We start from the raw sequence: 25,802 nt of genomic DNA on the forward strand, positions 1-25,802 counted from the left end.
ATCAGCCCACAACAAAATGCTTCCTTGATGCTGACATACATAAGATAGAAATTGGAGAATTTCGAGTGTTTGAGGCTCTGCAATAGGCCTATAGCGCTCACTTCTACAATCATATCCACCACAGTTGAGATGCGATGCGATCTGAAAAGATATAGTTAAATGGAGCCGCCTGCTCTCATTGGCTGGATGTGGATGTCGAGTCGGCCAACTCTTCCAGATATTTGGCATGCTAGATATCTGGCAGACGTCGGTGATGTGTCAGAAATGTGTCAGGGAGCCATTTTGATGCGTGGTAGTGTGAACTAGGCTTAGGCTCCAGTAGCCTATATGTCTGCATCTTTCCAGGTATTCAAACTATCTGTCATTAGTTGGACGTATTCCCTCTGCAAGGCTGTGTGCAGCTGGACTATTTGTTTTATCAAATGCCACATCTGTCCCTCACGTTATTAGCAGCATTTTATTTTGTTTTACCAGGGTTCTGCTCTTCTCTGTAGTACAAGAAAAATGCACTTACTGTTCACATTTTCCTCCCAGATTTTCAGGATACTGTAGTTTGATCTTTAGCTGTAGCATATTATATAGCCAACCTTTTAAAGGGTTACTGTTTTAAAACAAGGTGGTTTGACAATAAGATCTAACATCTCACCCCCTGATCCCACAGAGACACCTCCAGCAGTTTGAACCAGTGTCGTCCTCCAAGCTGTCAGAACTGGTCTCACACATGAATCCCCCTGTTGTCCTGTAGACATCACTGTCAAGCTATTTTTTTTTTTTTACCACAGTCCGCCTCTTTGTTTTGGCTATAATTTTAGCTCTCAAACACACGGATTTGTCTCTTCCACTTTTAAACATGCAATTGCACAACTAAAGAAAGCCAGCCTCAACCCCACTGGCCATAACAACTACAGGCCCATCTTGACCATTTATTTCCAGGAAAAGACGACTTGGTCTCTTCCTATTTGAACTTGTTCAACAGCCTCCAAATTCCAGTCTGGTTGGAGAACAGAATCAGCTCTGCTTAAGGTACGTAACTACATCCTTCGCTCTGTAAACTGGTTCCTGTGTCATTTTACTCCTGCTCGATCTCAGTACAGCGTTCAACACGATCAATCTAACCCGTCTGCCTCGACTGGAAAGCCATTTGATGTTACATTATGTTGTAGGTAGATGCAGAAGTGGATCCAGAACACAATATATTGTATTAAAAGCAACACTCTTCTTTAATAAATGATCTGTTGGTGAGGTTGCTGGCAAGGCTGAGGTCAACAGGAGGCAGGCAGGCTAAGATGGCGTGGTTCGGCTGGCGTTTAGCGGAGGTAGCGTGAGGTGAGCAAGGAGGAACCGTGTGAGCACAGCAGGCCCAGCGCCAGGAAGTGACTGAAGAGGCAGTTATGCCACTTCACACATTTGTTTTCATCCTGGGGTGACAATGTAGCAATGTTTTCACTAGATACAACCAAGTCCCTACCTTACCATATATTCTAAATTTAATGCAGCATAATGTTAGTTTATTAGGCTGTATTCTTATTTTTATTATTCTTATTCTTATTATTATTATTATTCTTATTATGTAGGCCTATAACAGGGTCCTTAGGCTACTGTTCTGCTTGTTTTTTCAGACTCCCATTGGGCATCTAGACCAGAACACACACATAAGTTTAAAAGTCCAAAAAAAATGTATTTATTATCAATTCCAAAATTCAAAGTAGATTTTTACCCAACAGAAAAATGTTTAATGATCACTTTTGCTATAGAATAGCCTACATGGCGGTGTAAACGATCCTCCGGTAAAAACCACACAAGGGAGCCGCACGCTCTCTTGAAAGAAGTACAAAACACAACTATCACAGGGAAAGACTATTTTAAACTACATGTTTATAGATATAGAGAAATATATACATTTGAAAATACTACACACTGGACCTTTAACCAGCAGTCAGGATCAAGCTGCTGCGCTGCTGATACAAAGATCTTAATGTTAATACAAATTAATGTTAACTCTTCTTATGACCACCGCCTTTTTCAAACCTTAACAAACTTTAGTTGCCACAGAAAATATCTAATTCATAGAAGATGCAGCTGGACTTCATGCAGCGAGCTGCCCTGTGACATGCTAATCTTTTACTGTAAGTGGAAAAATCATACTACTAAACACATAATACTCTCCAGCACCAACACGCTATTTGTAGTTGGTGAAAGATGTGTGAGCTCATGTTCACACTAAAGGAAACATCATTATTCATCGACCACAAAAAGACACTCAGTTCCTGTTCAGCCTCGATAAGCTGAGGTCAGACATTATTCTGTCAGTCACTTCAGTCTGAGTGAAGATGAGCGTGATTATCTGCAGCTGCCTGTTGGCCTTTGCTCTGAGCTGTAAAGTCACTGCAGGTAAGAACTTTTTAAATTCATCAGTTACTCACCTGTTAAAATATATTTGTTATTGGCAGTGGCCAGTACATTTACTCAAATACTGTATTTAAGTATGAATTTGAGGTACTTTACAAAACCTTTGATAGGTATAGAGAGTTTATAAAATATGTTTATAGATTAAACTACCCAACACTTTATCCAAGTACGGCTGAAACTTTTGGTCAACTGATTGATCAGTCGACAGAAAATTAATTGGTAACTAATTTGTTGTTAAAAGTTTTTTCATGCAAAAATATATTTTAATAATAAAACTATAATGAGGTTGTGTTTGATGGGCAATCGCTGCATTTGACAGTAAAATGTGAACTTTTGATTCATGAAAAAATCTGTTTCATTTGCAGCAATAAATCATGAAGCAGTCGAGGAGAAGAGCCAGGTCACTCTGCGATGTCCTCACCCTGTGGGTAAAGTGACGTGGAGCAGAGAGATTAATGGAAACAAAGTTGACATACTTACAGTTGATGGTGGCAGAGAGATAAGACACAATGATCCAGGCAGACGATACAGTTCACAGGCAGATACATTTAAGTCACTTCTCATTCTCAGAGCTGCTGCATCAGACACTGGAAGATACTTCTGTAATAATGAACCAGCTGTGGAGCTGACGGTGATCCCACCAGGTAACATCAAACTTTAAACTTTAACGTTGTTCTACTTCCTGTTTTCTCTTCCTGTTATAAAACCATGTCTCTTATAAATGTTTCATTTTTCTTCAACTTTGAAAACAGAAATTAATCGGCACATTAAGGAAAAGTGGGTTTTAGTTATTATATTTTGCAATATTATATAATCATTCCTTATTTCTTGAACACTGCTCAAAGTAGCATTTTAATGAAATGCCACAGCAGATTGGCAGAAACAGAGTGGATTTATTTCAAATTTACTTCCTGTTACTTGTTGTACTTTACTGTGTATTTGTTTAAGTCAGTAATCTTATTTTATATATGATTTTAACATACTTCACTAAATATGAAACTAAATATCAGATCAGAATATTTATCTTGAAAACTGCCAGAAAACAGTATCTTTGCTCTGTGATCACATCTATGTTCAAACTGAGACTTACAAAAAACTTAATTTTAATTTAAGTTTAATTTGTGTAGAAGTTGTTAAAATGTTGTACTGAAGCATTTTGAAAGCTACAAGTAGTTGTTTTGAGTATGAATGTTTATTCTTGTGCACAGGTCTCACACAGGACATTACATCATGAGACTGTTTAAGTACTGAGACTTCATGATGGAGCATTATGTTGTTTTCTTTGTTGTGTTCAGGGACAGTCAGACTCACGGCTGCAGAGGGGACCAGGGTCACTCTGAAATGCCCTCCTGATGTTGGAGGATCAGCTGTTCCAACATGGAGCAGAAACTCCAGTGTAATACAGCAAAAAGACGTTTTAATGTTTCACCAGTTGACAAGACGCTGACTATAACAGACCTGCGGCCTAAAGACTCTGGACTTTACTACTGTGATGGAAAACCAGCTGCATATCTGACTTTGATCAAAGGTGAGAGATCTGAGGAACAACATGACACATTTTAATTGGCTAAATAAAAGAAAAACAGCTCAGAGGCACAACTGTTTTCTCCTGAATTTGGAAAGCACTTTGGTCATTGTTTTTAACAATTTGAACTTGAACTGCAGAACAGTACTGGAAATATTTTCATAAAATACAGACTAGAGAGCAGGTTTAATGCTGATTTGAAATACGTGTTTCTACAGAATAGGAAGTAACGTGAATCATGATGAGAACTCTGTTGCTTCACGACTCACCACAAAAATAGTGAATTATTGTGAGACATTCTGTCTCATGAGAAACATGTTTTGTCCTGTAATATATATTTTCTCTATGCATTACATTTTTGTGTCCTGATTTATGCAGCATTCTGTTTGTCCTCTATCTCACACTGAAGGTAACAAGGCACCACCCAAACCAACATCAACACCAACAACAAGACCAACAACAACAAGACCAACAACAACACCAGCAACAACAACAAGACCAACAACATCAACACCAGCAACTACAACAAGACAAACAACATCAACACCAGCAACTACAACAAGACAAACAACAGCAACACCAACAGAGCCTCGTCCAGCAGCAGCAACAGCACCATCAACACCACCTGCAAACACTGATACAACAAAAGAAAAAGGTTCCAACAAGAAACCCGGAGAGGACGAGAGTAAGATGAAACAGAACGAAATGTTAAATAGTTAAATTGATGAAATGTGATCAGTCTGAGAGACAAGAAAACACTTTAAATGTTAAAGTGAGCGTAAAGCAGTTATTTAAAGAAGACGCTGCAGATATTTTCAGTAACAGTCTGAGGTCAGGTTTAACTCAGCGTGCAAATGAAACTTGAGGTTAAAGTCTAATATGGGAAGTTGAGCGCACAGCTCACTCTGCATGACTGTGGTTCAAATTGAGAGATCACTGCTGGTAGACATGAAATGAAAAAGTTCTTGTTCCTTTTTTAAACATGCTGAAAGATTTCTGTCTTACATTAGTAAAACATGGCAAGCCCTTTTACATTTTAAAAATTTACATTAAACACATCCACAATGTATTCATGACCAGTCAGAGACTTAATTTGTTTATTTAATTACATTTGACTTGTAAGGATGAACCCTGTATTGTACGGAATATATAATTAGAGAAATCTACAATTTAATTTTGATAATTTGTAATAAACATTTTAAATGTGAATACCAGGTACCGTAGCTTTATTTAAAGATTAAGATATCTTCATTGTAGGTCTGATTAGGTCTATTTTTTATTAAAGAATTAATTCAGAAACTCAAAATGAATTCATCTGAAACTGGAGTCTTGCAATAAGTTTTGACTATAGTCAAGATATTTACAAAGGACTCAACGGTTCATTCTAATGTTTCAAAGTGTAATAGGAGACATTTTGACTCAAACTTTTAATGGTCCTAAATGTATTGTGAATATATTTAATGGGAATCCTGCCAATCTTAAAAAGGGCTTGCCATACTTTACTTTGTATTCCCTCTGTCCCAAACAGAAGGTAAGAAAACAACTTAACAGTACATCATTAACATCAGAGGCAAATACAGGTAAGACTACAGTAACGAAACAAAGTCACAACAAGAAACCCAGAAAGAAGAAGAGCAGCAGAAAGATTCAAAAAATCTAAATGATAATCGATTAAATGTGATCAAAGACAAACAAAGAACAAGATTAAAGCAGATATTCATTCATAAAGAGAGATATAAATACATACAAAGGATGAAGAGGGCGGCTGTGGCCCAGGAGGTGGAGCGGGTTGCACGTTAACTGGAAATCAGCGGTTCAATCCCTCCAGGCTACATGTCGAAGTGACCTTGGGTCCCTGGTGACTGTTCCACCAGTGCATGAAGGTGTGTGAAAGGTGAATGCGATGTAAAAGCGGTCGGAAAGACTAGAAAGGTGCTATACAAATACAGAGCATTTACATACGTCTGAAAGCCTAAAATGAAACCTTAAGTCATGGATGTATTACAGCGTCCTGAGGACAACAGGCTCCTGGACACAGAAAATGACTTCAGTCCGGGAGTCTCGCTCCTATGTTGGAGGGTTTGGGGTCCTCTTAGACATCTGTCTCTTTGTGGTAGTTTTGTCTCTGTAGTTGGCGCTGGCCCTGGGGCCCCCTACCTAGTGGGCTTGGTCAGGAATATACAGAATGAAATAAGAAATCAAACAACATTTAAAGTAGAATCTGACCACAGCTGTTGTTGAACCACCTGCATAGTTTTGGAAAAATAAATCTGCAGCTAAAAAGTTGCATTGCTGTAACAACAGTGTTTCAAAGAAGTGTGGGAGCATTAATGATGTTTGGAGAAGGTGTCTTTGTTTCAGGACACATTTGAACACAAACATGCCAAAATCTAGTTTTACTAAAGGAAATTTTAATGGCGCAAACGAGTGTTTAGATTTTTGTGAGGATGCAAAATTTGAATTTCTAGTTCCTTCATTGTTAAATCCAATATTGACGTTTTCAGCTACCTTTATTATTCATATGGCCTTCAGCTATTTTAAGAACCATGTCTGTATATTTATTGTGTTTCTATGTTCGTTACTCATGAGGTCTGATTATGAATGCTTCCTTTTCTTCCAGCGGCTCCTTACCTGTGGCCGTCTGTTCGTATGGGGATTGGGATACTCTGTTTAATCATCATGACCAGCATCACTGTCACTACCTGGAGAAAAGGTGAATATAGTTTGAACTGCAAGTGGTTTTCAAATAAAAACATCTTACATTTTTCCAGGCTCATCTTAGTATCATATGTTTCAGTGTTGGAGAAGCTGAAGGTAAAACATCAGGGTAAAGGAGGGGAGATGGCAGAAACCCTGTCTGGGTGCATGTGTTTGTGGTTTATACTGACAGATTTGTCTGAACTGTAATATAAAGTGATCTATGGACGGCCACATGGTGGCTCTGTTACTGCTACTAACTCAAACTAATGGCTTGTCCCATGGCTCAACCTTCTTCCAGGTGTAACTGAAAGGTTGTTTTTGAGACATTCTGCTAACAAACAGAGTTGCAGGTCATGGATAACCACGTTCCAAATAATTACCATAAACATGTTCTTACAAATGTTTACAGGGAAAAGTTAGAACAGAAGTTAAATAAAAATATTGTCCATCATCTCCGTGTTTATCTTCTCTCTTGCAGCTCGACAGAAACAGAAAATGATCTGTGATCCTCCATCACACAGAAACGAGAGGGGTAACAACTGAACCGTCTTCAGCGTCCATCCTCATTCAGCGCAACAGTCTTTCAGCGTTCAACCCAGTACTATTAAACAGTACTTCATAGACGTGCAGGAGTCATACTAGTTTGTCACCTTTTAAAATAGCTTTGTTTATCTGAGGCTTTTACACTTCCTTTGTACTGTGTACTCTGGGGCGGACGTGTAAATGGAGGGGCGGAGATGTAAATATGAGGGGGGAATAAAGTAGGAGGAAAGAGAAATGAGTGTTTGCCGAAACAAGAGGAATGTAGAAGATAGAAATGTTGGCACAAGAAGCAGCTAAATGCACATTTTCTGTGGTGGAAAGGTTGCAGTGGCAGGACCCAGCAGCAGCAGGGACATGTGCACGATTAGTATGCATTAAGCATTTATGTATAGGCAAGTATATTGTATATTTTTATATTCTCGTGCATATGTAGCTGTACAATCAGAGGCAGGGTCCAGCGGGGGAAGCTGAGCCAGGGAGAGGCCTATTCAGAGCTTAAGTGTTCCTGCTCAGGCTAGCTTGACCCGGTCTTGTTCAGTGCAGGGGTGACTTGCTCATACTAACGTAGGAGGCAGGTGTCAATTTCAATTTTCTTGAAGGTCTTCAGCATAATCTGATTCTCTTTTTACCACAAAAACATTGTTAGTGTTAATATAACTGCAAAAAAATAAAAATAAGAGCCTAAAGGGCGCTCGCATAAAAGGCCTCTCCGTCTTAAAGTCCAGGGCTGAATTTCAGTCCCAGCACATCCCTGAGTGTACTGCTTAGCTGCTAATGTTAGCATTTCCAATTTTCAACCACAGTGTGAACACAATTAGGTAATTACAATATTTTGTGTGGTTATGTTACAAACATCCCTGTTCAGGACTGAAGACTCTGCTGCTGAGATCCTTAACTTTTGTAAAAGTGAAACATTTGTGAACATGTAATAAAACATAAATGTGACCTCTGTGTTTGTCCAAGTATGTTTTTCTACAGTGAGTTAGAACAAGATAACAGTCTGATGTTCTCTTTACCTCATCTTAAAACATAGGACTAACTAGCTCGACCCTGTAGTACAAGAACAATGCGCTTGATGTTCACATCTTCCTCACAGAAAAAGAAAAATATTTTCTTTAGCTATAGCATGTTAGTAATGTAGCCAAGAAAATTCATATTTAATTTTAAAAGACGTTGATTTTAGATGTCACTTGTCACCACCAGTCACTGATCCCACAGAGCTAAATCATCCAGTCACCTCCAGCAGTTTCAAACAGTGTCGTCCTCGCAGCTGTCTGAGGTGGTCACATTATCTTAAACCGCATATAAGAACTGAACGCTTGACAGATGTAGAAAGCATTTTTACAAATACACAATTAAGCTGTAAAGCCACAAAAACTCTTTGTTCTACTACTAAACATCTCAAACTTTCCAGGACCAACACACTCACGTTCACACTAAAGGAAACATCAGTTTTTATCGACCAAAAAAAAAAAAAAAAACCCCACTGAGGTGTGTTGAAGATGTGTATTTTGTTTGATTATACTTACATACTTCTCAATGCAGAGTGTTTTATCAGAGTATTTTTCCAGTATTGTATTAGTACTTTTACTAAAGTATGATTGGCTTGAGTCAAACTCAACAGAACTGAAATAATTCATGAAGAACATGCAATCTTTGGTACGTTCTCATTAGTGTGACTTATAATGTAAAATCACCAAGTAAAGCTGTATTCAACGTGCAATAACTGCATTTGACAGTTAAATGTGAACTTTTTACTTAAATGTAAAGTGTTTCTTTTGCAGCTATAAATCACGAGGAGCATGAGAACCCGGCCATTCTGCAGTGTCACCAGGTCACTCTGCGATGTCCTCACCCTGTGGAGGGTAAAGTGACGTGGAGCAGAGAGATTAATGGAAACAAAGTCAACATACTTACAGCTGATGGTGACGGAGACTTAAGACACAATGATCCCGACAGACAACTTAACACAACTTGCTCTTCTCTGTAGTACAAGAAAAATGCACTTACTGTTCACATTTTCCTCCCAGATTTTCAGGATACTGTAGCTTTGTCTTTAGCTGTAGCATATTATATAGCCAACCTTTTAAAGGGTTACTGTTTTAAAACAAGGTGGTTTGACAACATAAGATCTAACATCTCACCCCCTGATCCCACAGAGACACCTCCAGCAGTTTGAACCAGTGTCGTCCACCAAGCTGTCAGAACTGGTCTCACACATGAATCCCACCTGTTGTCCCGAAGACATTACTGTCAAGCTATTTTTTTTTTTTTACCACAGTCCGCCTCTTTGTTTTGGCTATAATTTTAGCTCTCAAACACACGGATTTGTCTCTTCCACTTTTAAACATGCAATTGCACAACTAAAGAAAGCCAGCCTCAACCCCACTGGCCATAACAACTACAGGCCCATCTTGACCATTTATTTCCAGGAAAAGACGACTTGGTCTCTTCCTATTTGAACTTGTTCAACAGCCTCCAAATTCCAGTCTGGTTGGAGAACAGAATCAGCTCTGCTTAAGGTACGTAACTACATCCTTCGCTCTGTAAACTGGTTCCTGTGTCATTTTACTCCTGCTCGATCTCAGTACAGCGTTCGACACGATCAATCTAACCCGTCTGCCTCGACTGGAAAGCCATTTGATGTTACATTATGTTGTAGGTAGATGCAGAAGTGGATCCAGAACACAATATATTGTATTAAAAGCAACACTCTTTCTTAATAAATGATCTGTTGGTGAGGTTGCTGGCAAGGCTGAGGTCAACAGGAGGCAGGCAGGCTAAGATGGCGTGGTTCGGCTGGCGTTTAGCGGAGGTAGCGTGAGGTGAGCAAGGAGGAACCGTGTGAGCACAGCAGGCCCAGCGCCAGGAAGTGACTGAAGAGGCAGTTATGCCACTTCACACATTTGTTTTCATCCTGGGGTGACAAGGAAGCAATGTTTTCACTAGATACAACCAAGTCCCTACCTTACCATATATTCTTAATTTAATTGCAGCATAATGTTAGTTTATTAGGCTGTATTCTTATTTTTATTATTATTATTATTATTATTATTATTGTTATTATGTAGGCCTATAACAGGGTCCTTAGGCTACTGTTCTGCTTGTTTTTTCAGACTCCCATTGGGCATCTAGACCAGAACACACACATAAGTTTAAAAGTCCAAAAAAAAAGTATTTATTATCAATTCCAAAATTCAAAGTAGATTTTTACCCAACAGAAAAATGTTTAATGATCACTTTTGCTATAGAATAGCCTACATGGCGGTGTAAACGATCCTCAGGTAAAAAACACACAAGGGAGCCGCACGCTCTTGAAAGAAGTACAAAACACAACTTTATCACAGGGAAAGACTATTTTAAACTACATGTTTATAGGAGATAGAGAAATATATACATTTGAAAATACTACACACTGGACCTTTAACCAGCAGTCAGGATCAAGCTGCTGCGCTGCTGATACAAAGATCTTAATGTTAATACAAATTAATGTTAACTCTTCTTATGACCACCGCCTTTTTCAAACCTTAAACTTTAGTTGCCACAGAAAATATCTGCTTACAAGTCTAATTCATAGAAGATGCAGCTGGACGTCATGCAGCGAACTGCCCTGTGACATGCTAATCTTTTACTGTACGTGGAAAAATCATACTACTAAACACATAATACTCTCCAGCACCAACACGCTATTTGTAGTTGGTGAAAGATGTGTGAGCTCATGTTCACACTAAAGGAAACATCATTATTCATCGACCACAAACAGACACTGTTGAGGATGTGGAGACAAACGTAGATGATCACTCAGTTCCTGTTCAGCCTCGATAAGCTGAGGTCAGACATTATTCTGTCAGTCACTTCAGTCTGCGTGAAGATGAGCGCGATTATCTGCAGCTGCCTGTTAGCGTTTGCTCTGAGCTGTAAAGTCACTGCAGGTAAGAACTTTTTTAAATTCATCAGTTACTCACCTGTTAAAATATATTTGTTATTGGCAGTGGCCAGTACATTTACTCAAGTACTGTATTTAAGTATGAATTTGAGGTACTTTACAAAACTTTTGATAGGTATAGAGAGTTTATAAAATATGTTTATAGATTAAACTACACTTTAACACTTTATCCAAGTACGGCTGAAAGTTTTGGTTAACTGATTGATCAGTCGACAGAATTAATTGGTAACTAATTTGTTAAACATTGTTAAAAGTCTTTTTAATGGTTATAATAAAACTATAATGAGGTTGTATTTGATGTGCAATCGCTGCATTTGACAGTAAAATGTGAACTTTTGATTCATAAAAAAAATCTGTTTCTTTTGCAGCAATAAATCATGAAGTAGTCGAGGAGAAGAGCTCGGTCATTCTGCGATGTCCTCACCCTGTGGAGGGTAAAGTGACGTGGAGCAGAGAGATTAATGGAAACAAAGTTGACATATTTACAGTTGATGGTGACAGAGAGATAAGACACAATGACCCAGGCAGACGATACAGTTCATGGGTAGATAAGTCACTTCACATTCTCAGAGCTGCTGTATCAGACGCTGGAAGATACTTCTGTAATAATGAACCAGCTGTGGATCTGACGGTGCTCCCACCAGGTAACATCAGACTTTAATAACGTTGTTCTACTTCCTGTTTTCTCTTCCTGTTATAAAACCATGTCTCTGATAAATGTTTCATTTTTCTTCAACTTTGAAAAAACTGAAATTCATCGGCACATTAAGGAAAAGTGGGTTTTAGTTTTAATTACACTATTTTGCAATATATCATATAATCATTCCTTATTTCTTGAACACTTTGCTCAAAGTAGCATTTTAATGAAATGCCACAGCAGATTGGCAGAAACAGAGTGGATTTATTTCAAATTTACTTCCTGTTACTTGTTGTACTTTACTGTGTATTTGTTTAAGTCAGTAATCTTATTTTATATATGATTTTAAAATATTTCACTAAATATGAAACTAAATATCAGATCAGAATATTTATCTAGAAAACTGCCAGAAAACAGTATCCTTGCTCTGTGATCACATCTATGTTCAAACTGAGACTTACAAAAAACTTAATTTTAATTTAAGTTTAATTTGTTTAGAAGTTGTTAAAATGTTGTACTGAAGCATTTTGAAAGCTACAAGTAGTTGTTTTGAGTATGAATGTTTATTCTTGTGCACTGGTCTCACACAGGACATTACATCATGAGACTGTTTAAGTACTGAGACTTCATGATGGAGCATTATGTTGTTTTCTTTGTTGTGTTCAGGGACAGTCAGACTCACGGCTGCAGAGAGGACCAACGTCACTCTGAAATGCCCTCCTGATGTTGGAGGATCAGCTGTTCCAACATGGAGCAGAAACTCCAGTGTAATACGGCAAAAAGGACGTTTTAATGTTTCACCAGTTGACAAGACGCTGACTATAACAGACCTGCGGCCTAAAGACTCTGGACTTTACTACTGTGATGGAAAACCAGCTGCGTATCTGACTGTGACCAAAGGTGAGAGATCTGAGGAACAATATGACACATTTTAATTGGCTAAATAAAAGACAAACAGCTCAGAGGCACAACTGTTTTCTCCTGAATTTGGAAAGCACTTTGGTCATTGTTTTTAACAATTTGAACTTGAACTGCAGAACAGTACTGGAAATATTTTCATAAAATACAGACTAGAGAGCAGGTTTAATGCTGATTTGAAATACGTGTTTCTACAGAATAGGAAGTAACGTGAATCATGATGAGAACTCTGTTGCTTCACGACTCACCACAAAAATAGTGAATTATTGTGAGACATTCTGTCTCATGAGAAACATGTTTTGCCCTGTAATATATATTTTCTCTATGCATTACATTTGTGTCCTGATTTATGCAGCATTCTGTTTGTCACACTGAAGGTAACAAGGCACCACCCAAACCAACCTCAACAACAAGACCAACAACAACAACATCAACACCAGCAACTACAACAAGACAAACATCAACACCAACAGAGCCTCGTCCAGCAGCAGCAACAGCACCATCAACACCACCTGCAAACACTGATACAACAAAAGAAAAAGGTGAACGAAATGTTAAATAGTTAAATTGATGAAAGGTGATCAGTCTGAGAGACAAAGAAAAAAGCGTAAAGCAGTTATTTAAAGAAGACGCTGCAGATATTTTCAGTAACAGTCTGAGGTCAAGTTTAACTCAGCGTGCAAATGAAACTTGAGGTTACAGTCTAATATGGGAAGTCGAGCGCACAGCACGCTCTGCATGACTGTGGTTCAGATCGAGAGATCACTGCTGGTAGACATGAAATGAAAAAGTTCTTGTTCCTTTTTTAAACATGCTGAAAGATTTCTGTCTTACATTAGTAAAACATGGCAAGCCCTTTTACATTTTAAATGACCAGTCAGAGGCTTAATTTGTTTATTTAATTACATTTGACTTGTAAGGATGAACCCTGTATTGTACGGAATATATAATTAGAGAAATCTACAATTTAATTTTGATAATTTGTAATAAACATTTTAAATGTGAATACCAGGTACCGTAGCTTTATTTAAAGATTAAGATATCTTCAGTGTAGGTCTGATTAGGTCTATTTTTTATTAAAGAATTAATTCAGAAACTCAAAATGAATTAATCTGAAACTGGAGTCTTGCAATGAGTTTTGACTATAGTCAAGATATTTACAAAGGACTCAACGGTTCATTCTAATGTTTCAAAGTGTACATTTTGACTGAAACTTTTAATGTTCCTAAATGTATTGTGAATATATTTAATGGGAATCCTGCCAATCTTAAAAAGGGCTTGCCATACTTTACTTTGTATTCCCTCTGTCCCAAACAGAAGGTAAGAAAACAACTGAACAGCACACCTACAGTACAACATTAACATCAGAGGCAAATACAGGTAAGACTACAGTAACGAAACAAAGTCACAACAAGAAACCCAGAAAGAAGAAGAGCAGCAGAAAGATTCAAAAAATCTAAATGATAATCGATTAAATGTGATCAAGAACTCAAAGACAAACAAAGAACAAGATTAAAGCAGATATTCATTCATAAAGAGAGATATAAATACATACAAAGGATGAAGAGGGCGGCTGTGGCTCAGGAGGTGGAGCGGGTTGCACGTTAACTGGAAGATCAGCGGTTCAATCCCTCCAGGCTACATGTCGAAGTGACCTTGGGTCCCTGGTGACTGTTCCACCAGTGCATGAAGGTGTGTGAAAGGTGAATGCGATGTAAAAGCGGTCGGAAAGACTAGAAAGGTGCTATACAAATACAGAGCATTTACATACGTCTGAAAGCCTAAAATGAAACCTTAAGTCATGGATGTATTACAGCGTCCTGAGGACAACAGGCTCCTGGACACAGATGTCTAAGAGGACCCCAAATCCTCCAACATAGGAGCGAGACTCCCGGACTGAAGTCATTTTCTGTCTCTTTTGGTAGTTTTGTCTCTGTAGTTGGCGCTGGCCCTGGGGCCCCCTACCTAGTGGGCTTGGTCAGGAATATACAGAATTAAATAAGAAATCAAACAACATTTAAAGTAGAATCTGACCACAGCTGTTGTTGAACCACCTGCATAGTTTTGGAAAAATAAATCTGCAGCTAAAAAGTTGCATTGCTGTAACAACAGTGTTTCAAAGAAGTGTGGGAGCATTAATGATGTTTGGAGAAGGTGTCTTTGTTTCAGGACACATTTGAACACAAACATGCCAAAATATAGTTTTACTAAAGGAAATTTTAATGGCGCAAACGAGTGTTTAGATTTTTGTGAGGATACAAAATTTGAATTTCTAGTTCCGTCATTGTTAAATCCAATATTGACGTTTTCAGCTACCTTTATTATTCATATGGCCTTCAGCTATTTTAAGAACCATGTCTGTATATTTATTGTGTTTCTATGTTCGTTACTCATGAGGTCTGATTATGAATGCTTCCTTTTCTTCCAGCGGCTCCTTACCTGTGGCCGTCTGTTCGTATGGGGATTGGGATACTCTGTTTAATCATCATGATCAGCATCACTGTCACTACCTGGAGAAAAAGGTGAATATAGTTTGAACTGCAAGTGGTTTTCAAATAAAAACATCTTACATTTTTCCAGGCTCATCTTAGTATTATACGTTTCAGTGTTGGAGAAGCTGAAGGTAAAACATCAGGGTAAAGGAGGGGAGATGGCAGAAACCCTGTCTGGGTGCATGTGTTTGTGGTTTATACTGACAGATTTGTCTGAACTGTAATATAAAGTGATCTATGGACGGCCACATGGTGGCTCTGTTACTGCTACTAACTCAAACTAATGGCTTGTCCCATGGCTCAACCTTCTTCCAGGTGTAACTGAAAGGTTGTTTTTGAGACATTCTGCTAACAAACAGAGTTGCAGGTCATGGATAACCACGTTCCAAATAATTACCATAAACATGTTCTTACAAATGTTTACAGGGAAAAGTTAGAACAGAAGTTAAATAAAAATATTGTCCATCATCTCCGTGTTTATCTTCTCTCCCTTGCAGCTCGACAGAAACAGAAAATGATCTGTGATCCTCCATCACACAGAAACGAGAGGGGTAACAACTGAACCGTCTTCAGCGTCCATCCTCATTCAGCGCAACAGTCTTTCAGCGTTCAACCCAGTACTATTAAACAGTACTTCATAGACGTGCAGGAGTCATACTAGTTTGTCACCTTTTAAAATAGCTTTGTTTATCTGAGGCTTTTACACTTCCTTTGTACTGTGTACTCTGGGGCGGACGTGTAAATGGAGGGGCGGAGATGTAAATATGAGGGGGGAATAAAGTAGGAGGAAAGAGAAATGAGTGTTTGCCGAAACAAGAGGAATGTAGAAGATAGAAATGTTGGCACAAGAAGCAGCTAAATGCACATTTTCTGTGGTGGAAAGGTTGCAGTGGCAGGACCCAGCAGCAGCAGGGACATGTGCACGATTAGTATGCATTAAGCATTTATGTATAGGCAAGTATATTGTATATTTTTATATTCTCGTGCATATGTAGCTGTACAATCAGAGGCAGGGTCCAGCGGGGGAAGCTGAGCCAGGGAGAGGCCTATTCAGAGCTTAAGTGTTCCTGCTCAGGCTAGCTTGACCCGGTCTTGTTCAGTGCAGGGGTGACTTGCTCATACTAACGTAGGAGGCAGGTGTCAATTTCAATTTTCTTGAAGGTCTTCAGCATAATCTGATTCTCTTTTTACCACAAAAACATTGTTAGTGTTAATATAACTGCAAAAAAATAAAAATAAGAGCCTAAAGGGCGCTCGCATAAAAGGCCTCTCCGTCTTAAAGTCCAGGGCTGAATTTCAGTCCCAGCACATCCCTGAGTGTACTGCTTAGCTGCTAATGTTAGCATTTCCAATTTTCAACCACAGTGTGAACACAATTAGGTAATTACAATATTTTGTGTGGTTATGTTACAAACATCCCTGTTCAGGACTGAAGACTCTGCTGCTGAGATCCTTAACTTTTGTAAAAGTGAAACATTTGTGAACATGTAATAAAACATAAATGTGACCTCTGTGTTTGTCCAAGTATGTTTTTCTACAGTGAGTTAGAACAAGATAACAGTCTGATGTTCTCTTTACCTCATCTTAAAACATAGGACTAACTAGCTCGACCCTGTAGTACAAGAACAATGCGCTTGATGTTCACATCTTCCTCACAGAAAAAGAAAAATATTTTCTTTAGCTATAGCATGTTAGTAATGTAGCCAAGAAAATTCATATTTAATTTTAAAAGACGTTGATTTTAGATGTCACTTGTCACCACCAGTCACTGATCCCACAGAGCTAAATCATCCAGTCACCTCCAGCAGTTTCAAACAGTGTCGTCCTCGCAGCTGTCTGAGGTGGTCACATTATCTTAAACCGCATATAAGAACTGAACGCTTGACAGATGTAGAAAGCATTTTTACAAATACACAATTAAGCTGTAAAGCCACAAAAACTCTTTGTTCTACTACTAAACATCTCAAACTTTCCAGGACCAACACACTCACGTTCACACTAAAGGAAACATCAGTTTTTATCGACCAAAAAAAAAACAAAAAACCCCACTGAGGTGTGTTGAAGATGTGTATTTTGTTTGATTATACTTACATACTTCTCAATGCAGAGTGTTTTATCAGAGTATTTTTCCAGTATTGTATTAGTACTTTTACTAAAGTATGATTGGCTTGAGTCAAACTCAACAGAACTGAAATAATTCATGAAGAACATGCAATCTTTGGTACGTTCTCATTAGTGTGACTTATAATGTAAAATCACCAAGTAAAGCTGTATTCAACGTGCAATAACTGCATTTGACAGTTAAATGTGAACTTTTTACTTAAATGTAAAGTGTTTCTTTTGCAGCTATAAATCACGAGGAGCATGAGAACCCGGCCATTCTGCAGTGTCACCAGGTCACTCTGCGATGTCCTCACCCTGTGGAGGGTAAAGTGACGTGGAGCAGAGAGATTAATGGAAACAAAGTCAACATACTTACAGCTGATGGTGACGGAGACTTAAGACACAATGATCCCGACAGACAACTTAACACAACTTGCTCTTCTCTGTAGTACAAGAAAAATGCACTTACTGTTCACATTTTCCTCCCAGATTTTCAGGATACTGTAGCTTTGTCTTTAGCTGTAGCATATTATATAGCCAACCTTTTAAAGGGTTACTGTTTTAAAACAAGGTGGTTTGACAACATAAGATCTAACATCTCACCCCCTGATCCCACAGAGACACCTCCAGCAGTTTGAACCAGTGTCGTCCACCAAGCTGTCAGAACTGGTCTCACACATGAATCCCACCTGTTGTCCCGAAGACATTACTGTCAAGCTATTTTTTTTTTTTACCACAGTCCGCCTCTTTGTTTTGGCTATAATTTTAGCTCTCAAACACACGGATTTGTCTCTTCCACTTTTAAACATGCAATTGCACAACTAAAGAAAGCCAGCCTCAACCCCACTGGCCATAACAACTACAGGCCCATCTTGACCATTTATTTCCAGGAAAAGACGACTTGGTCTCTTCCTATTTGAACTTGTTCAACAGCCTCCAAATTCCAGTCTGGTTGGAGAACAGAATCAGCTCTGCTTAAGGTACGTAACTACATCCTTCGCTCTGTAAACTGGTTCCTGTGTCATTTTACTCCTGCTCGATCTCAGTACAGCGTTCGACACGATCAATCTAACCCGTCTGCCTCGACTGGAAAGCCATTTGATGTTACATTATGTTGTAGGTAGATGCAGAAGTGGATCCAGAACACAATATATTGTATTAAAAGCAACACTCTTTCTTAATAAATGATCTGTTGGTGAGGTTGCTGGCAAGGCTGAGGTCAACAGGAGGCAGGCAGGCTAAGATGGCGTGGTTCGGCTGGCGTTTAGCGGAGGTAGCGTGAGGTGAGCAAGGAGGAACCGTGTGAGCACAGCAGGCCCAGCGCCAGGAAGTGACTGAAGAGGCAGTTATGCCACTTCACACATTTGTTTTCATCCTGGGGTGACAAGGAAGCAATGTTTTCACTAGATACAACCAAGTCCCTACCTTACCATATATTCTTAATTTAATTGCAGCATAATGTTAGTTTATTAGGCTGTATTCTTATTTTTATTATTATTATTATTATTATTATTATTGTTATTATGTAGGCCTATAACAGGGTCCTTAGGCTACTGTTCTGCTTGTTTTTTCAGACTCCCATTGGGCATCTAGACCAGAACACACACATAAGTTTAAAAGTCCAAAAAAAAAGTATTTATTATCAATTCCAAAATTCAAAGTAGATTTTTACCCAACAGAAAAATGTTTAATGATCACTTTTGCTATAGAATAGCCTACATGGCGGTGTAAACGATCCTCAGGTAAAAAACACACAAGGGAGCCGCACGCTCTTGAAAGAAGTACAAAACACAACTTTATCACAGGGAAAGACTATTTTAAACTACATGTTTATAGGAGATAGAGAAATATATACATTTGAAAATACTACACACTGGACCTTTAACCAGCAGTCAGGATCAAGCTGCTGCGCTGCTGATACAAAGATCTTAATGTTAATAAAGTTAATGTTAACTCTTTTTATGACCACCGCCTTTTTCAAACCTTAAACTTTAGTTGCCACAGAAAATATCTGCTTACAAGTCTAATTCATAGAAGATGCAGCTGGACGTCATGCAGCGAACTGCCCTGTGACATGCTAATCTTTTACTGTACGTGGAAAAATCATACTACTAAACACATAATACTCTCCAGCACCAACACGCTATTTGTAGTTGGTGAAAGATGTGTGAGCTCATGTTCACACTAAAGGAAACATCATTATTCATCGACCACAAACAGACACTGTTGAGGATGTGGAGACAAACGTAGATGATCACTCAGTTCCTGTTCAGCCTCGATAAGCTGAGGTCAGACATTATTCTGTCAGTCACTTCAGTCTGCGTGAAGATGAGCGCGATTATCTGCAGCTGCCTGTTAGCGTTTGCTCTGAGCTGTAAAGTCACTGCAGGTAAGAACTTTTTTAAATTCATCAGTTACTCACCTGTTAAAATATATTTGTTATTGGCAGTGGCCAGTACATTTACTCAAGTACTGTATTTAAGTATGAATTTGAGGTACTTTACAAAACTTTTGATAGGTATAGAGAGTTTATAAAATATGTTTATAGATTAAACTACACTTTAACACTTTATCCAAGTACGGCTGAAAGTTTTGGTTAACTGATTGATCAGTCGACAGAATTAATTGGTAACTAATTTGTTAAACATTGTTAAAAGTCTTTTTAATGGTTATAATAAAACTATAATGAGGTTGTATTTGATGTGCAATCGCTGCATTTGACAGTAAAATGTGAACTTTTGATTCATAAAAAAAATCTGTTTCTTTTGCAGCAATAAATCATGAAGTAGTCGAGGAGAAGAGCTCGGTCATTCTGCGATGTCCTCACCCTGTGGAGGGTAAAGTGACGTGGAGCAGAGAGATTAATGGAAACAAAGTTGACATATTTACAGTTGATGGTGACAGAGAGATAAGACACAATGACCCAGGCAGACGATACAGTTCATGGGTAGATAAGTCACTTCACATTCTCAGAGCTGCTGTATCAGACGCTGGAAGATACTTCTGTAATAATGAACCAGCTGTGGATCTGACGGTGCTCCCACCAGGTAACATCAGACTTTAATAACGTTGTTCTACTTCCTGTTTTCTCTTCCTGTTATAAAACCATGTCTCTGATAAATGTTTCATTTTTCTTCAACTTTGAAAAAACTGAAATTCATCGGCACATTAAGGAAAAGTGGGTTTTAGTTTTAATTACACTATTTTGCAATATATCATATAATCATTCCTTATTTCTTGAACACTTTGCTCAAAGTAGCATTTTAATGAAATGCCACAGCAGATTGGCAGAAACAGAGTGGATTTATTTCAAATTTACTTCCTGTTACTTGTTGTACTTTACTGTGTATTTGTTTAAGTCAGTAATCTTATTTTATATATGATTTTAAAATATTTCACTAAATATGAAACTAAATATCAGATCAGAATATTTATCTAGAAAACTGCCAGAAAACAGTATCCTTGCTCTGTGATCACATCTATGTTCAAACTGAGACTTACAAAAAACTTAATTTTAATTTAAGTTTAATTTGTTTAGAAGTTGTTAAAATGTTGTACTGAAGCATTTTGAAAGCTACAAGTAGTTGTTTTGAGTATGAATGTTTATTCTTGTGCACTGGTCTCACACAGGACATTACATCATGAGACTGTTTAAGTACTGAGACTTCATGATGGAGCATTATGTTGTTTTCTTTGTTGTGTTCAGGGACAGTCAGACTCACGGCTGCAGAGAGGACCAACGTCACTCTGAAATGCCCTCCTGATGTTGGAGGATCAGCTGTTCCAACATGGAGCAGAAACTCCAGTGTAATACGGCAAAAAGGACGTTTTAATGTTTCACCAGTTGACAAGACGCTGACTATAACAGACCTGCGGCCTAAAGACTCTGGACTTTACTACTGTGATGGAAAACCAGCTGCGTATCTGACTGTGACCAAAGGTGAGAGATCTGAGGAACAATATGACACATTTTAATTGGCTAAATAAAAGAAAAACAGCTCAGAGGCACAACTGTTTTCTCCTGAATTTGGAAAGCACTTTGGTCATTGTTTTTAACAATTTGAACTTGAACTGCAGAACAGTACTGGAAATATTTTCATAAAATACAGACTAGAGAGCAGGTTTAATGCTGATTTGAAATACGTGTTTCTACAGAATAGGAAGTAACGTGAATCATGATGAGAACTCTGTTGCTTCACGACTCACCACAAAAATAGTGAATTATTGTGAGACATTCTGTCTCATGAGAAACATGTTTTGCCCTGTAATATATATTTTCTCTATGCATTACATTTGTGTCCTGATTTATGCAGCATTCTGTTTGTCACACTGAAGGTAACAAGGCACCACCCAAACCAACCTCAACAACAAGACCAACAACAACAACATCAACACCAGCAACTACAACAAGACAAACATCAACACCAACAGAGCCTCGTCCAGCAGCAGCAACAGCACCATCAACACCACCTGCAAACACTGATACAACAAAAGAAAAAGGTGAACGAAATGTTAAATAGTTAAATTGATGAAAGGTGATCAGTCTGAGAGACAAAGAAAAAAGCGTAAAGCAGTTATTTAAAGAAGACGCTGCAGATATTTTCAGTAACAGTCTGAGGTCAAGTTTAACTCAGCCTGCAAATGAAACTTGAGGTTACAGTCTAATATGGGAAGTCGAGCGCACAGCACGCTCTGCATGACTGTGGTTCAGATCGAGAGATCACTGCTGGTAGACATGAAATGAAAAAGTTCTTGTTCCTTTTTTAAACATGCTGAAAGATTTCTGTCTTACATTAGTAAAACATGGCAAGCCCTTTTACATTTTAAATGACCAGTCAGAGGCTTAATTTGTTTATTTAATTACATTTGACTTGTAAGGATGAACCCTGTATTGTACGGAATATATAATTAGAGAAATCTACAATTTAATTTTGATAATTTGTAATAAACATTTTAAATGTGAATACCAGGTACCGTAGCTTTATTTAAAGATTAAGATATCTTCAGTGTAGGTCTGATTAGGTCTATTTTTTATTAAAGAATTAATTCAGAAACTCAAAATGAATTAATCTGAAACTGGAGTCTTGCAATGAGTTTTGACTATAGTCAAGATATTTACAAAGGACTCAACGGTTCATTCTAATGTTTCAAAGTGTACATTTTGACTGAAACTTTTAATGTTCCTAAATGTATTGTGAATATATTTAATGGGAATCCTGCCAATCTTAAAAAGGGCTTGCCATACTTTACTTTGTATTCCCTCTGTCCCAAACAGAAGGTAAGAAAACAACTGAACAGCACACCTACAGTACAACATTAACATCAGAGGCAAATACAGGTAAGACTACAGTAACGAAACAAAGTCACAACAAGAAACCCAGAAAGAAGAAGAGCAGCAGAAAGATTCAAAAAATCTAAATGATAATCGATTAAATGTGATCAAGAACTCAAAGACAAACAAAGAACAAGATTAAAGCAGATATTCATTCATAAAGAGAGATATAAATACATACAAAGGATGAAGAGGGCGGCTGTGGCTCAGGAGGTGGAGCGGGTTGCACGTTAACTGGAAGATCAGCGGTTCAATCCCTCCAGGCTACATGTCGAAGTGACCTTGGGTCCCTGGTGACTGTTCCACCAGTGCATGAAGGTGTGTGAAAGGTGAATGCGATGTAAAAGCGGTCGGAAAGACTAGAAAGGTGCTATACAAATACAGAGCATTTACATACGTCTGAAAGCCTAAAATGAAACCTTAAGTCATGGATGTATTACAGCGTCCTGAGGACAACAGGCTCCTGGACACAGATGTCTAAGAGGACCCCAAATCCTCCAACATAGGAGCGAGACTCCCGGACTGAAGTCATTTTCTGTCTCTTTGTGGTAGTTTTGTCTCTGTAGTTGGCGCTGGCCCTGGGGCCCCCTATCTAGTGGGCTTGGTCAGGAATATACAGAATTTACAACTACAACAAATCAATTTCAGTATTTCAATTTCAGTATTTAAGAAATCAAACAACATTTAAAGTAGAATCTGACCACAGCTGTTGTTGAACCACCTGCATAGTTTTGGAAAAATAAATCTGCAGCTAAAAAGTTGCATTGCTGTAACAACAGCGTTTCAAAGAAGTGTGGGAGCATTAATGATGTTTGGAGAAGGTGTCTTTGTTTCAGGACACATTTGAACACAGAAACATGCCAAAATATAGTTTTACTAAAGGAAATTTTAATGGCGCAAACGAGTGTTTAGATTTTTGTGAGGATACAAAATTTGAATTTCTAGTTCCTTCATTGTTAAATCCAATATTGACGTTTTCAGCTACCTTTATTATTCATATGGCCTTCAGCTATTTTAAGAACCATGTCTGTATATTTATTGTGTTTCTATGTTCGTTACTCATGAGGTCTGATTATGAATGCTTCCTTTTCTTCCAGCGGCTCCTTACCTGTGGCCGTCTGTTCGTATGGGGATTGGGATACTCTGTTTAATCATCATGACCAGCATCACTGTCACTACCTGGAGAAAAAGGTGAATATAGTTTGAACTGCAAGTGGTTTTCAAATAAAAACATCTTACATTTTTCCAGGCTCATCTTAGTATTATACGTTTCAGTGTTGGAGAAGCTGAAGGTAAAACATCAGGGTAAAGGAGGGGAGATGGCAGAAACCCTGTCTGGGTGCATGTGTTTGTGGTTTATACTGACAGATTTGTCTGAACTGTAATATAAAGTGATCTATGGACGGCCACATGGTGGCTCTGTTACTGCTACTAACTCAAACTAATGGCTTGTCCCATGGCTCAACCTTCTTCCAGGTGTAACTGAAAGGTTGTTTTTGAGACATTCTGCTAACAAACAGAGTTGCAGGTCATGGATAACCACGTTCCAAATAATTACCATAAACATGTTCTTACAAATGTTTACAGGGAAAAAGTTACAACAGAAGTTAAATGAAAATATTGTCCATCATCTCCGTGTTTATCTTCTCTCTCTTGCAGCTCGACAGAAACAGAAAATGATCTGTGATCCTCCATCACACAGAAACGAGAGGGGTAACAACTGAACCGTCTTCAGCGTCCATCCTCATACAGGGCGACAGTCTTTCAGCGTTCAACCCAGTACTATTAAACAGTACTTCATAGACGTGCAGGAGTCATACTAGTTTGTCACCTTTTAAAATAGCTTTGGCTTTTATACTTCCTTTGTACTGTGTACTCAGGGGCGGACGTGTAAATGGAGGGGCGGAGATGTAAATATGAGGGGGGAATAAAGTAGGAGGAAAGAGAAATGAGTGTTTGCCGAAACAAGAGGAATGTAGAAGAATAGAAATGTTGGCACAAGAAGCAGCTAAATGCACATTTTCTGTGGTGGAAAGGTTGCAGTGGCAGGACCCAGCAGCAGCAGGGACATGTGCACGATTAGTATGCATTAAGCATTTATGTATAGGCAAATATATTGTATATTTTTATATTCTCGTGCATATGTAGCTGTACAATCAGAGGCAGGGTCCAGCGGGGGAAGCTGAGCCAGGGAGAGGCCTATTCAGAGCTTAAGTGTTCCTGCTCAGGCTAGCTTGACCCGGTCTTGTTCAGTGCAGGGGTGACTTGCTCATACTAACGTAGGAGGCAGGTGTCAATTTCAATTTTCTTGAAGGTCTTCAGCATAATCTGATTCTCTTTTTACCACAAAAACATTGTTAGTGTTAAATAACTGCAAAAAAATAAAAATAAGAGCCTAAAGGGCGCTCGCATAAAAGGCCTCTCCGTCTTAAAGTCCAGGGCTGAATTTCAGTCCCAGCACATCCCTGAGTGTACTGCTTAGCTGCTAATGTTAGCATTTCGAATTTTAACCACAGTGTGAACACAATTAGGTAATTACAATATTTTGTGTGGTTATGTTACAAACATCCCTGTTCAGGACTGAAGACTCTGCTGCTGAGATCCTTAACTTTTGTAAAAGTGAAACATTTGTGAACATGTAATAAAACATAAATGTGACCTCTGTGTTTGTCCAAGTATGTTTTTCTACAGTGAGTTAGCAACAAGGTTGACAGAACAAGATAACAGTCTGATGTTCTCTTTACCTCATCTTAAAACATAGGACTAACTAGCTCGACCCTGTAGTACAAGAACAACGCACTTGATGTTCACATCTTCCTCACAGAAAAAGAAAAATATTTTCTTTAGCTATAGCATGTTAGTAATGTAGCCAAGAAAATTCATATTTAATTTTAAAAGACGTTGATTTTAGATGTCACTTGTCACCACCAGTCACTGATCCCACAGAGCTAAATCATCCAGTCACCTCCAGCAGTTTCAAACAGTGTCGTCCTCGCAGCTGTCTGAGGTGGTCACATTATCTTAAACCGCATATAAGAACTGAACGCTTGACAGATGTAGAAAGCATTTTTACAAATACACAATTAAGCTGTAAAGCCACAAAAACTCTTTGTTCTACTACTAAACATCTCAAACTTTCCAGGACCAACACACTCACGTTCACACTAAAGGAAACATCAGTTTTTATCGACCAAAAA

At 38.4% G+C, this 25,802-nt stretch overlaps 2 protein-coding genes and 1 long non-coding RNA gene across 7 annotated transcripts; all 3 read left to right on the forward strand.

The window, feature by feature from the left end:
* The first annotated feature begins 674 nt into the window (after nucleotides 1-674).
* On the forward strand, nucleotides 675-16,677 carry LOC119907978 (salivary glue protein Sgs-3-like). 4 transcript variants are annotated; one of them, XM_038725715.1, is made up of 7 exons: nucleotides 10,714-11,109; nucleotides 11,492-11,767; nucleotides 12,427-12,660; nucleotides 13,056-13,220; nucleotides 13,996-13,998; nucleotides 15,107-15,200; nucleotides 15,668-16,677. In XM_038725715.1, exons 1-7 carry the CDS (start codon nucleotides 10,971-10,973, stop codon nucleotides 15,693-15,695), a joined length of 939 nt encoding a protein of 312 aa, XP_038581643.1. In that variant the 5' UTR covers nucleotides 10,714-10,970; the 3' UTR covers nucleotides 15,696-16,677. The 4 variants fall into 4 exon arrangements, with proteins under 4 accessions (XP_038581645.1, XP_038581642.1, XP_038581643.1 ...); XM_038725716.1 differs by lacking the exon at nucleotides 13,996-13,998 and having other exon boundaries at nucleotides 10,718-11,109; XM_038725717.1 differs by lacking the exons at nucleotides 10,714-11,109; nucleotides 11,492-11,767; nucleotides 15,107-15,200; nucleotides 15,668-16,677 and adding exons at nucleotides 675-2,391; nucleotides 2,775-3,053 and having other exon boundaries at nucleotides 13,996-14,592.
* Nucleotides 4,512-8,122, forward strand: LOC119907997. The gene is made up of 3 exons (XR_005445171.1): nucleotides 4,512-4,589; nucleotides 6,555-6,647; nucleotides 7,113-8,122. It is a non-coding gene; the product is annotated as an uncharacterized LOC119907997 (long non-coding RNA).
* A 2,587-nt stretch (nucleotides 16,678-19,264) lies between the features above and the next one.
* On the forward strand, nucleotides 19,265-25,263 carry LOC119907979 (salivary glue protein Sgs-3-like). Of its 2 annotated transcripts, XM_038725719.1 has the most exons (6): nucleotides 19,266-19,662; nucleotides 20,045-20,320; nucleotides 20,980-21,213; nucleotides 21,609-21,773; nucleotides 23,703-23,796; nucleotides 24,265-25,263. In XM_038725719.1, the coding sequence occupies exons 1-6, from the start codon at nucleotides 19,524-19,526 to the stop codon at nucleotides 24,290-24,292; spliced, it is 936 nt and encodes a 311-aa protein (XP_038581647.1). In that variant the 5' UTR covers nucleotides 19,266-19,523; the 3' UTR covers nucleotides 24,293-25,263. The 2 variants fall into 2 exon arrangements, with proteins under 2 accessions (XP_038581646.1, XP_038581647.1); XM_038725718.1 differs by lacking the exons at nucleotides 23,703-23,796; nucleotides 24,265-25,263 and adding an exon at nucleotides 22,549-23,206 and having other exon boundaries at nucleotides 19,265-19,662.
* The last annotated feature ends 539 nt before the right edge of the window (nucleotides 25,264-25,802 follow it).

The sequence above is a fragment of the Micropterus salmoides genome, unplaced genomic scaffold, assembly GCF_014851395.1.
Source record: "Micropterus salmoides isolate LMB-PRFRI ecotype aquatic unplaced genomic scaffold, ASM1485139v1 Ms_hic_scaffold_17, whole genome shotgun sequence".
NCBI classification, from domain to species: Eukaryota; Metazoa; Chordata; class Actinopteri; order Centrarchiformes; family Centrarchidae; genus Micropterus; species Micropterus salmoides.

Excerpts from the sequence above, each read along its gene's own strand:
- LOC119907978 (XM_038725714.1), top strand. The coding sequence starts at position 10,971 with ATGATCACTCAGTTCCTGTTCAGCCTCGATAAGCTGAGGTCAGACATT. Across the intron at positions 11,110-11,491 it reads GAGCTGTAAAGTCACTGCAG|CAATAAATCATGAAGTAGTC; the intron begins GTAAGAACTTTT and ends TTTCTTTTGCAG. Across the intron at positions 13,221-13,995 it reads TGATACAACAAAAGAAAAAG|AAGGTAAGAAAACAACTGAA; the intron begins GTGAACGAAATG and ends TGTCCCAAACAG.
- LOC119907979 (XM_038725718.1), top strand. The coding sequence starts at position 19,524 with ATGATCACTCAGTTCCTGTTCAGCCTCGATAAGCTGAGGTCAGACATT. Across the intron at positions 21,214-21,608 it reads GTATCTGACTGTGACCAAAG|GTAACAAGGCACCACCCAAA; the intron begins GTGAGAGATCTG and ends GTCACACTGAAG. Across the intron at positions 21,774-22,548 it reads TGATACAACAAAAGAAAAAG|AAGGTAAGAAAACAACTGAA; the intron begins GTGAACGAAATG and ends TGTCCCAAACAG.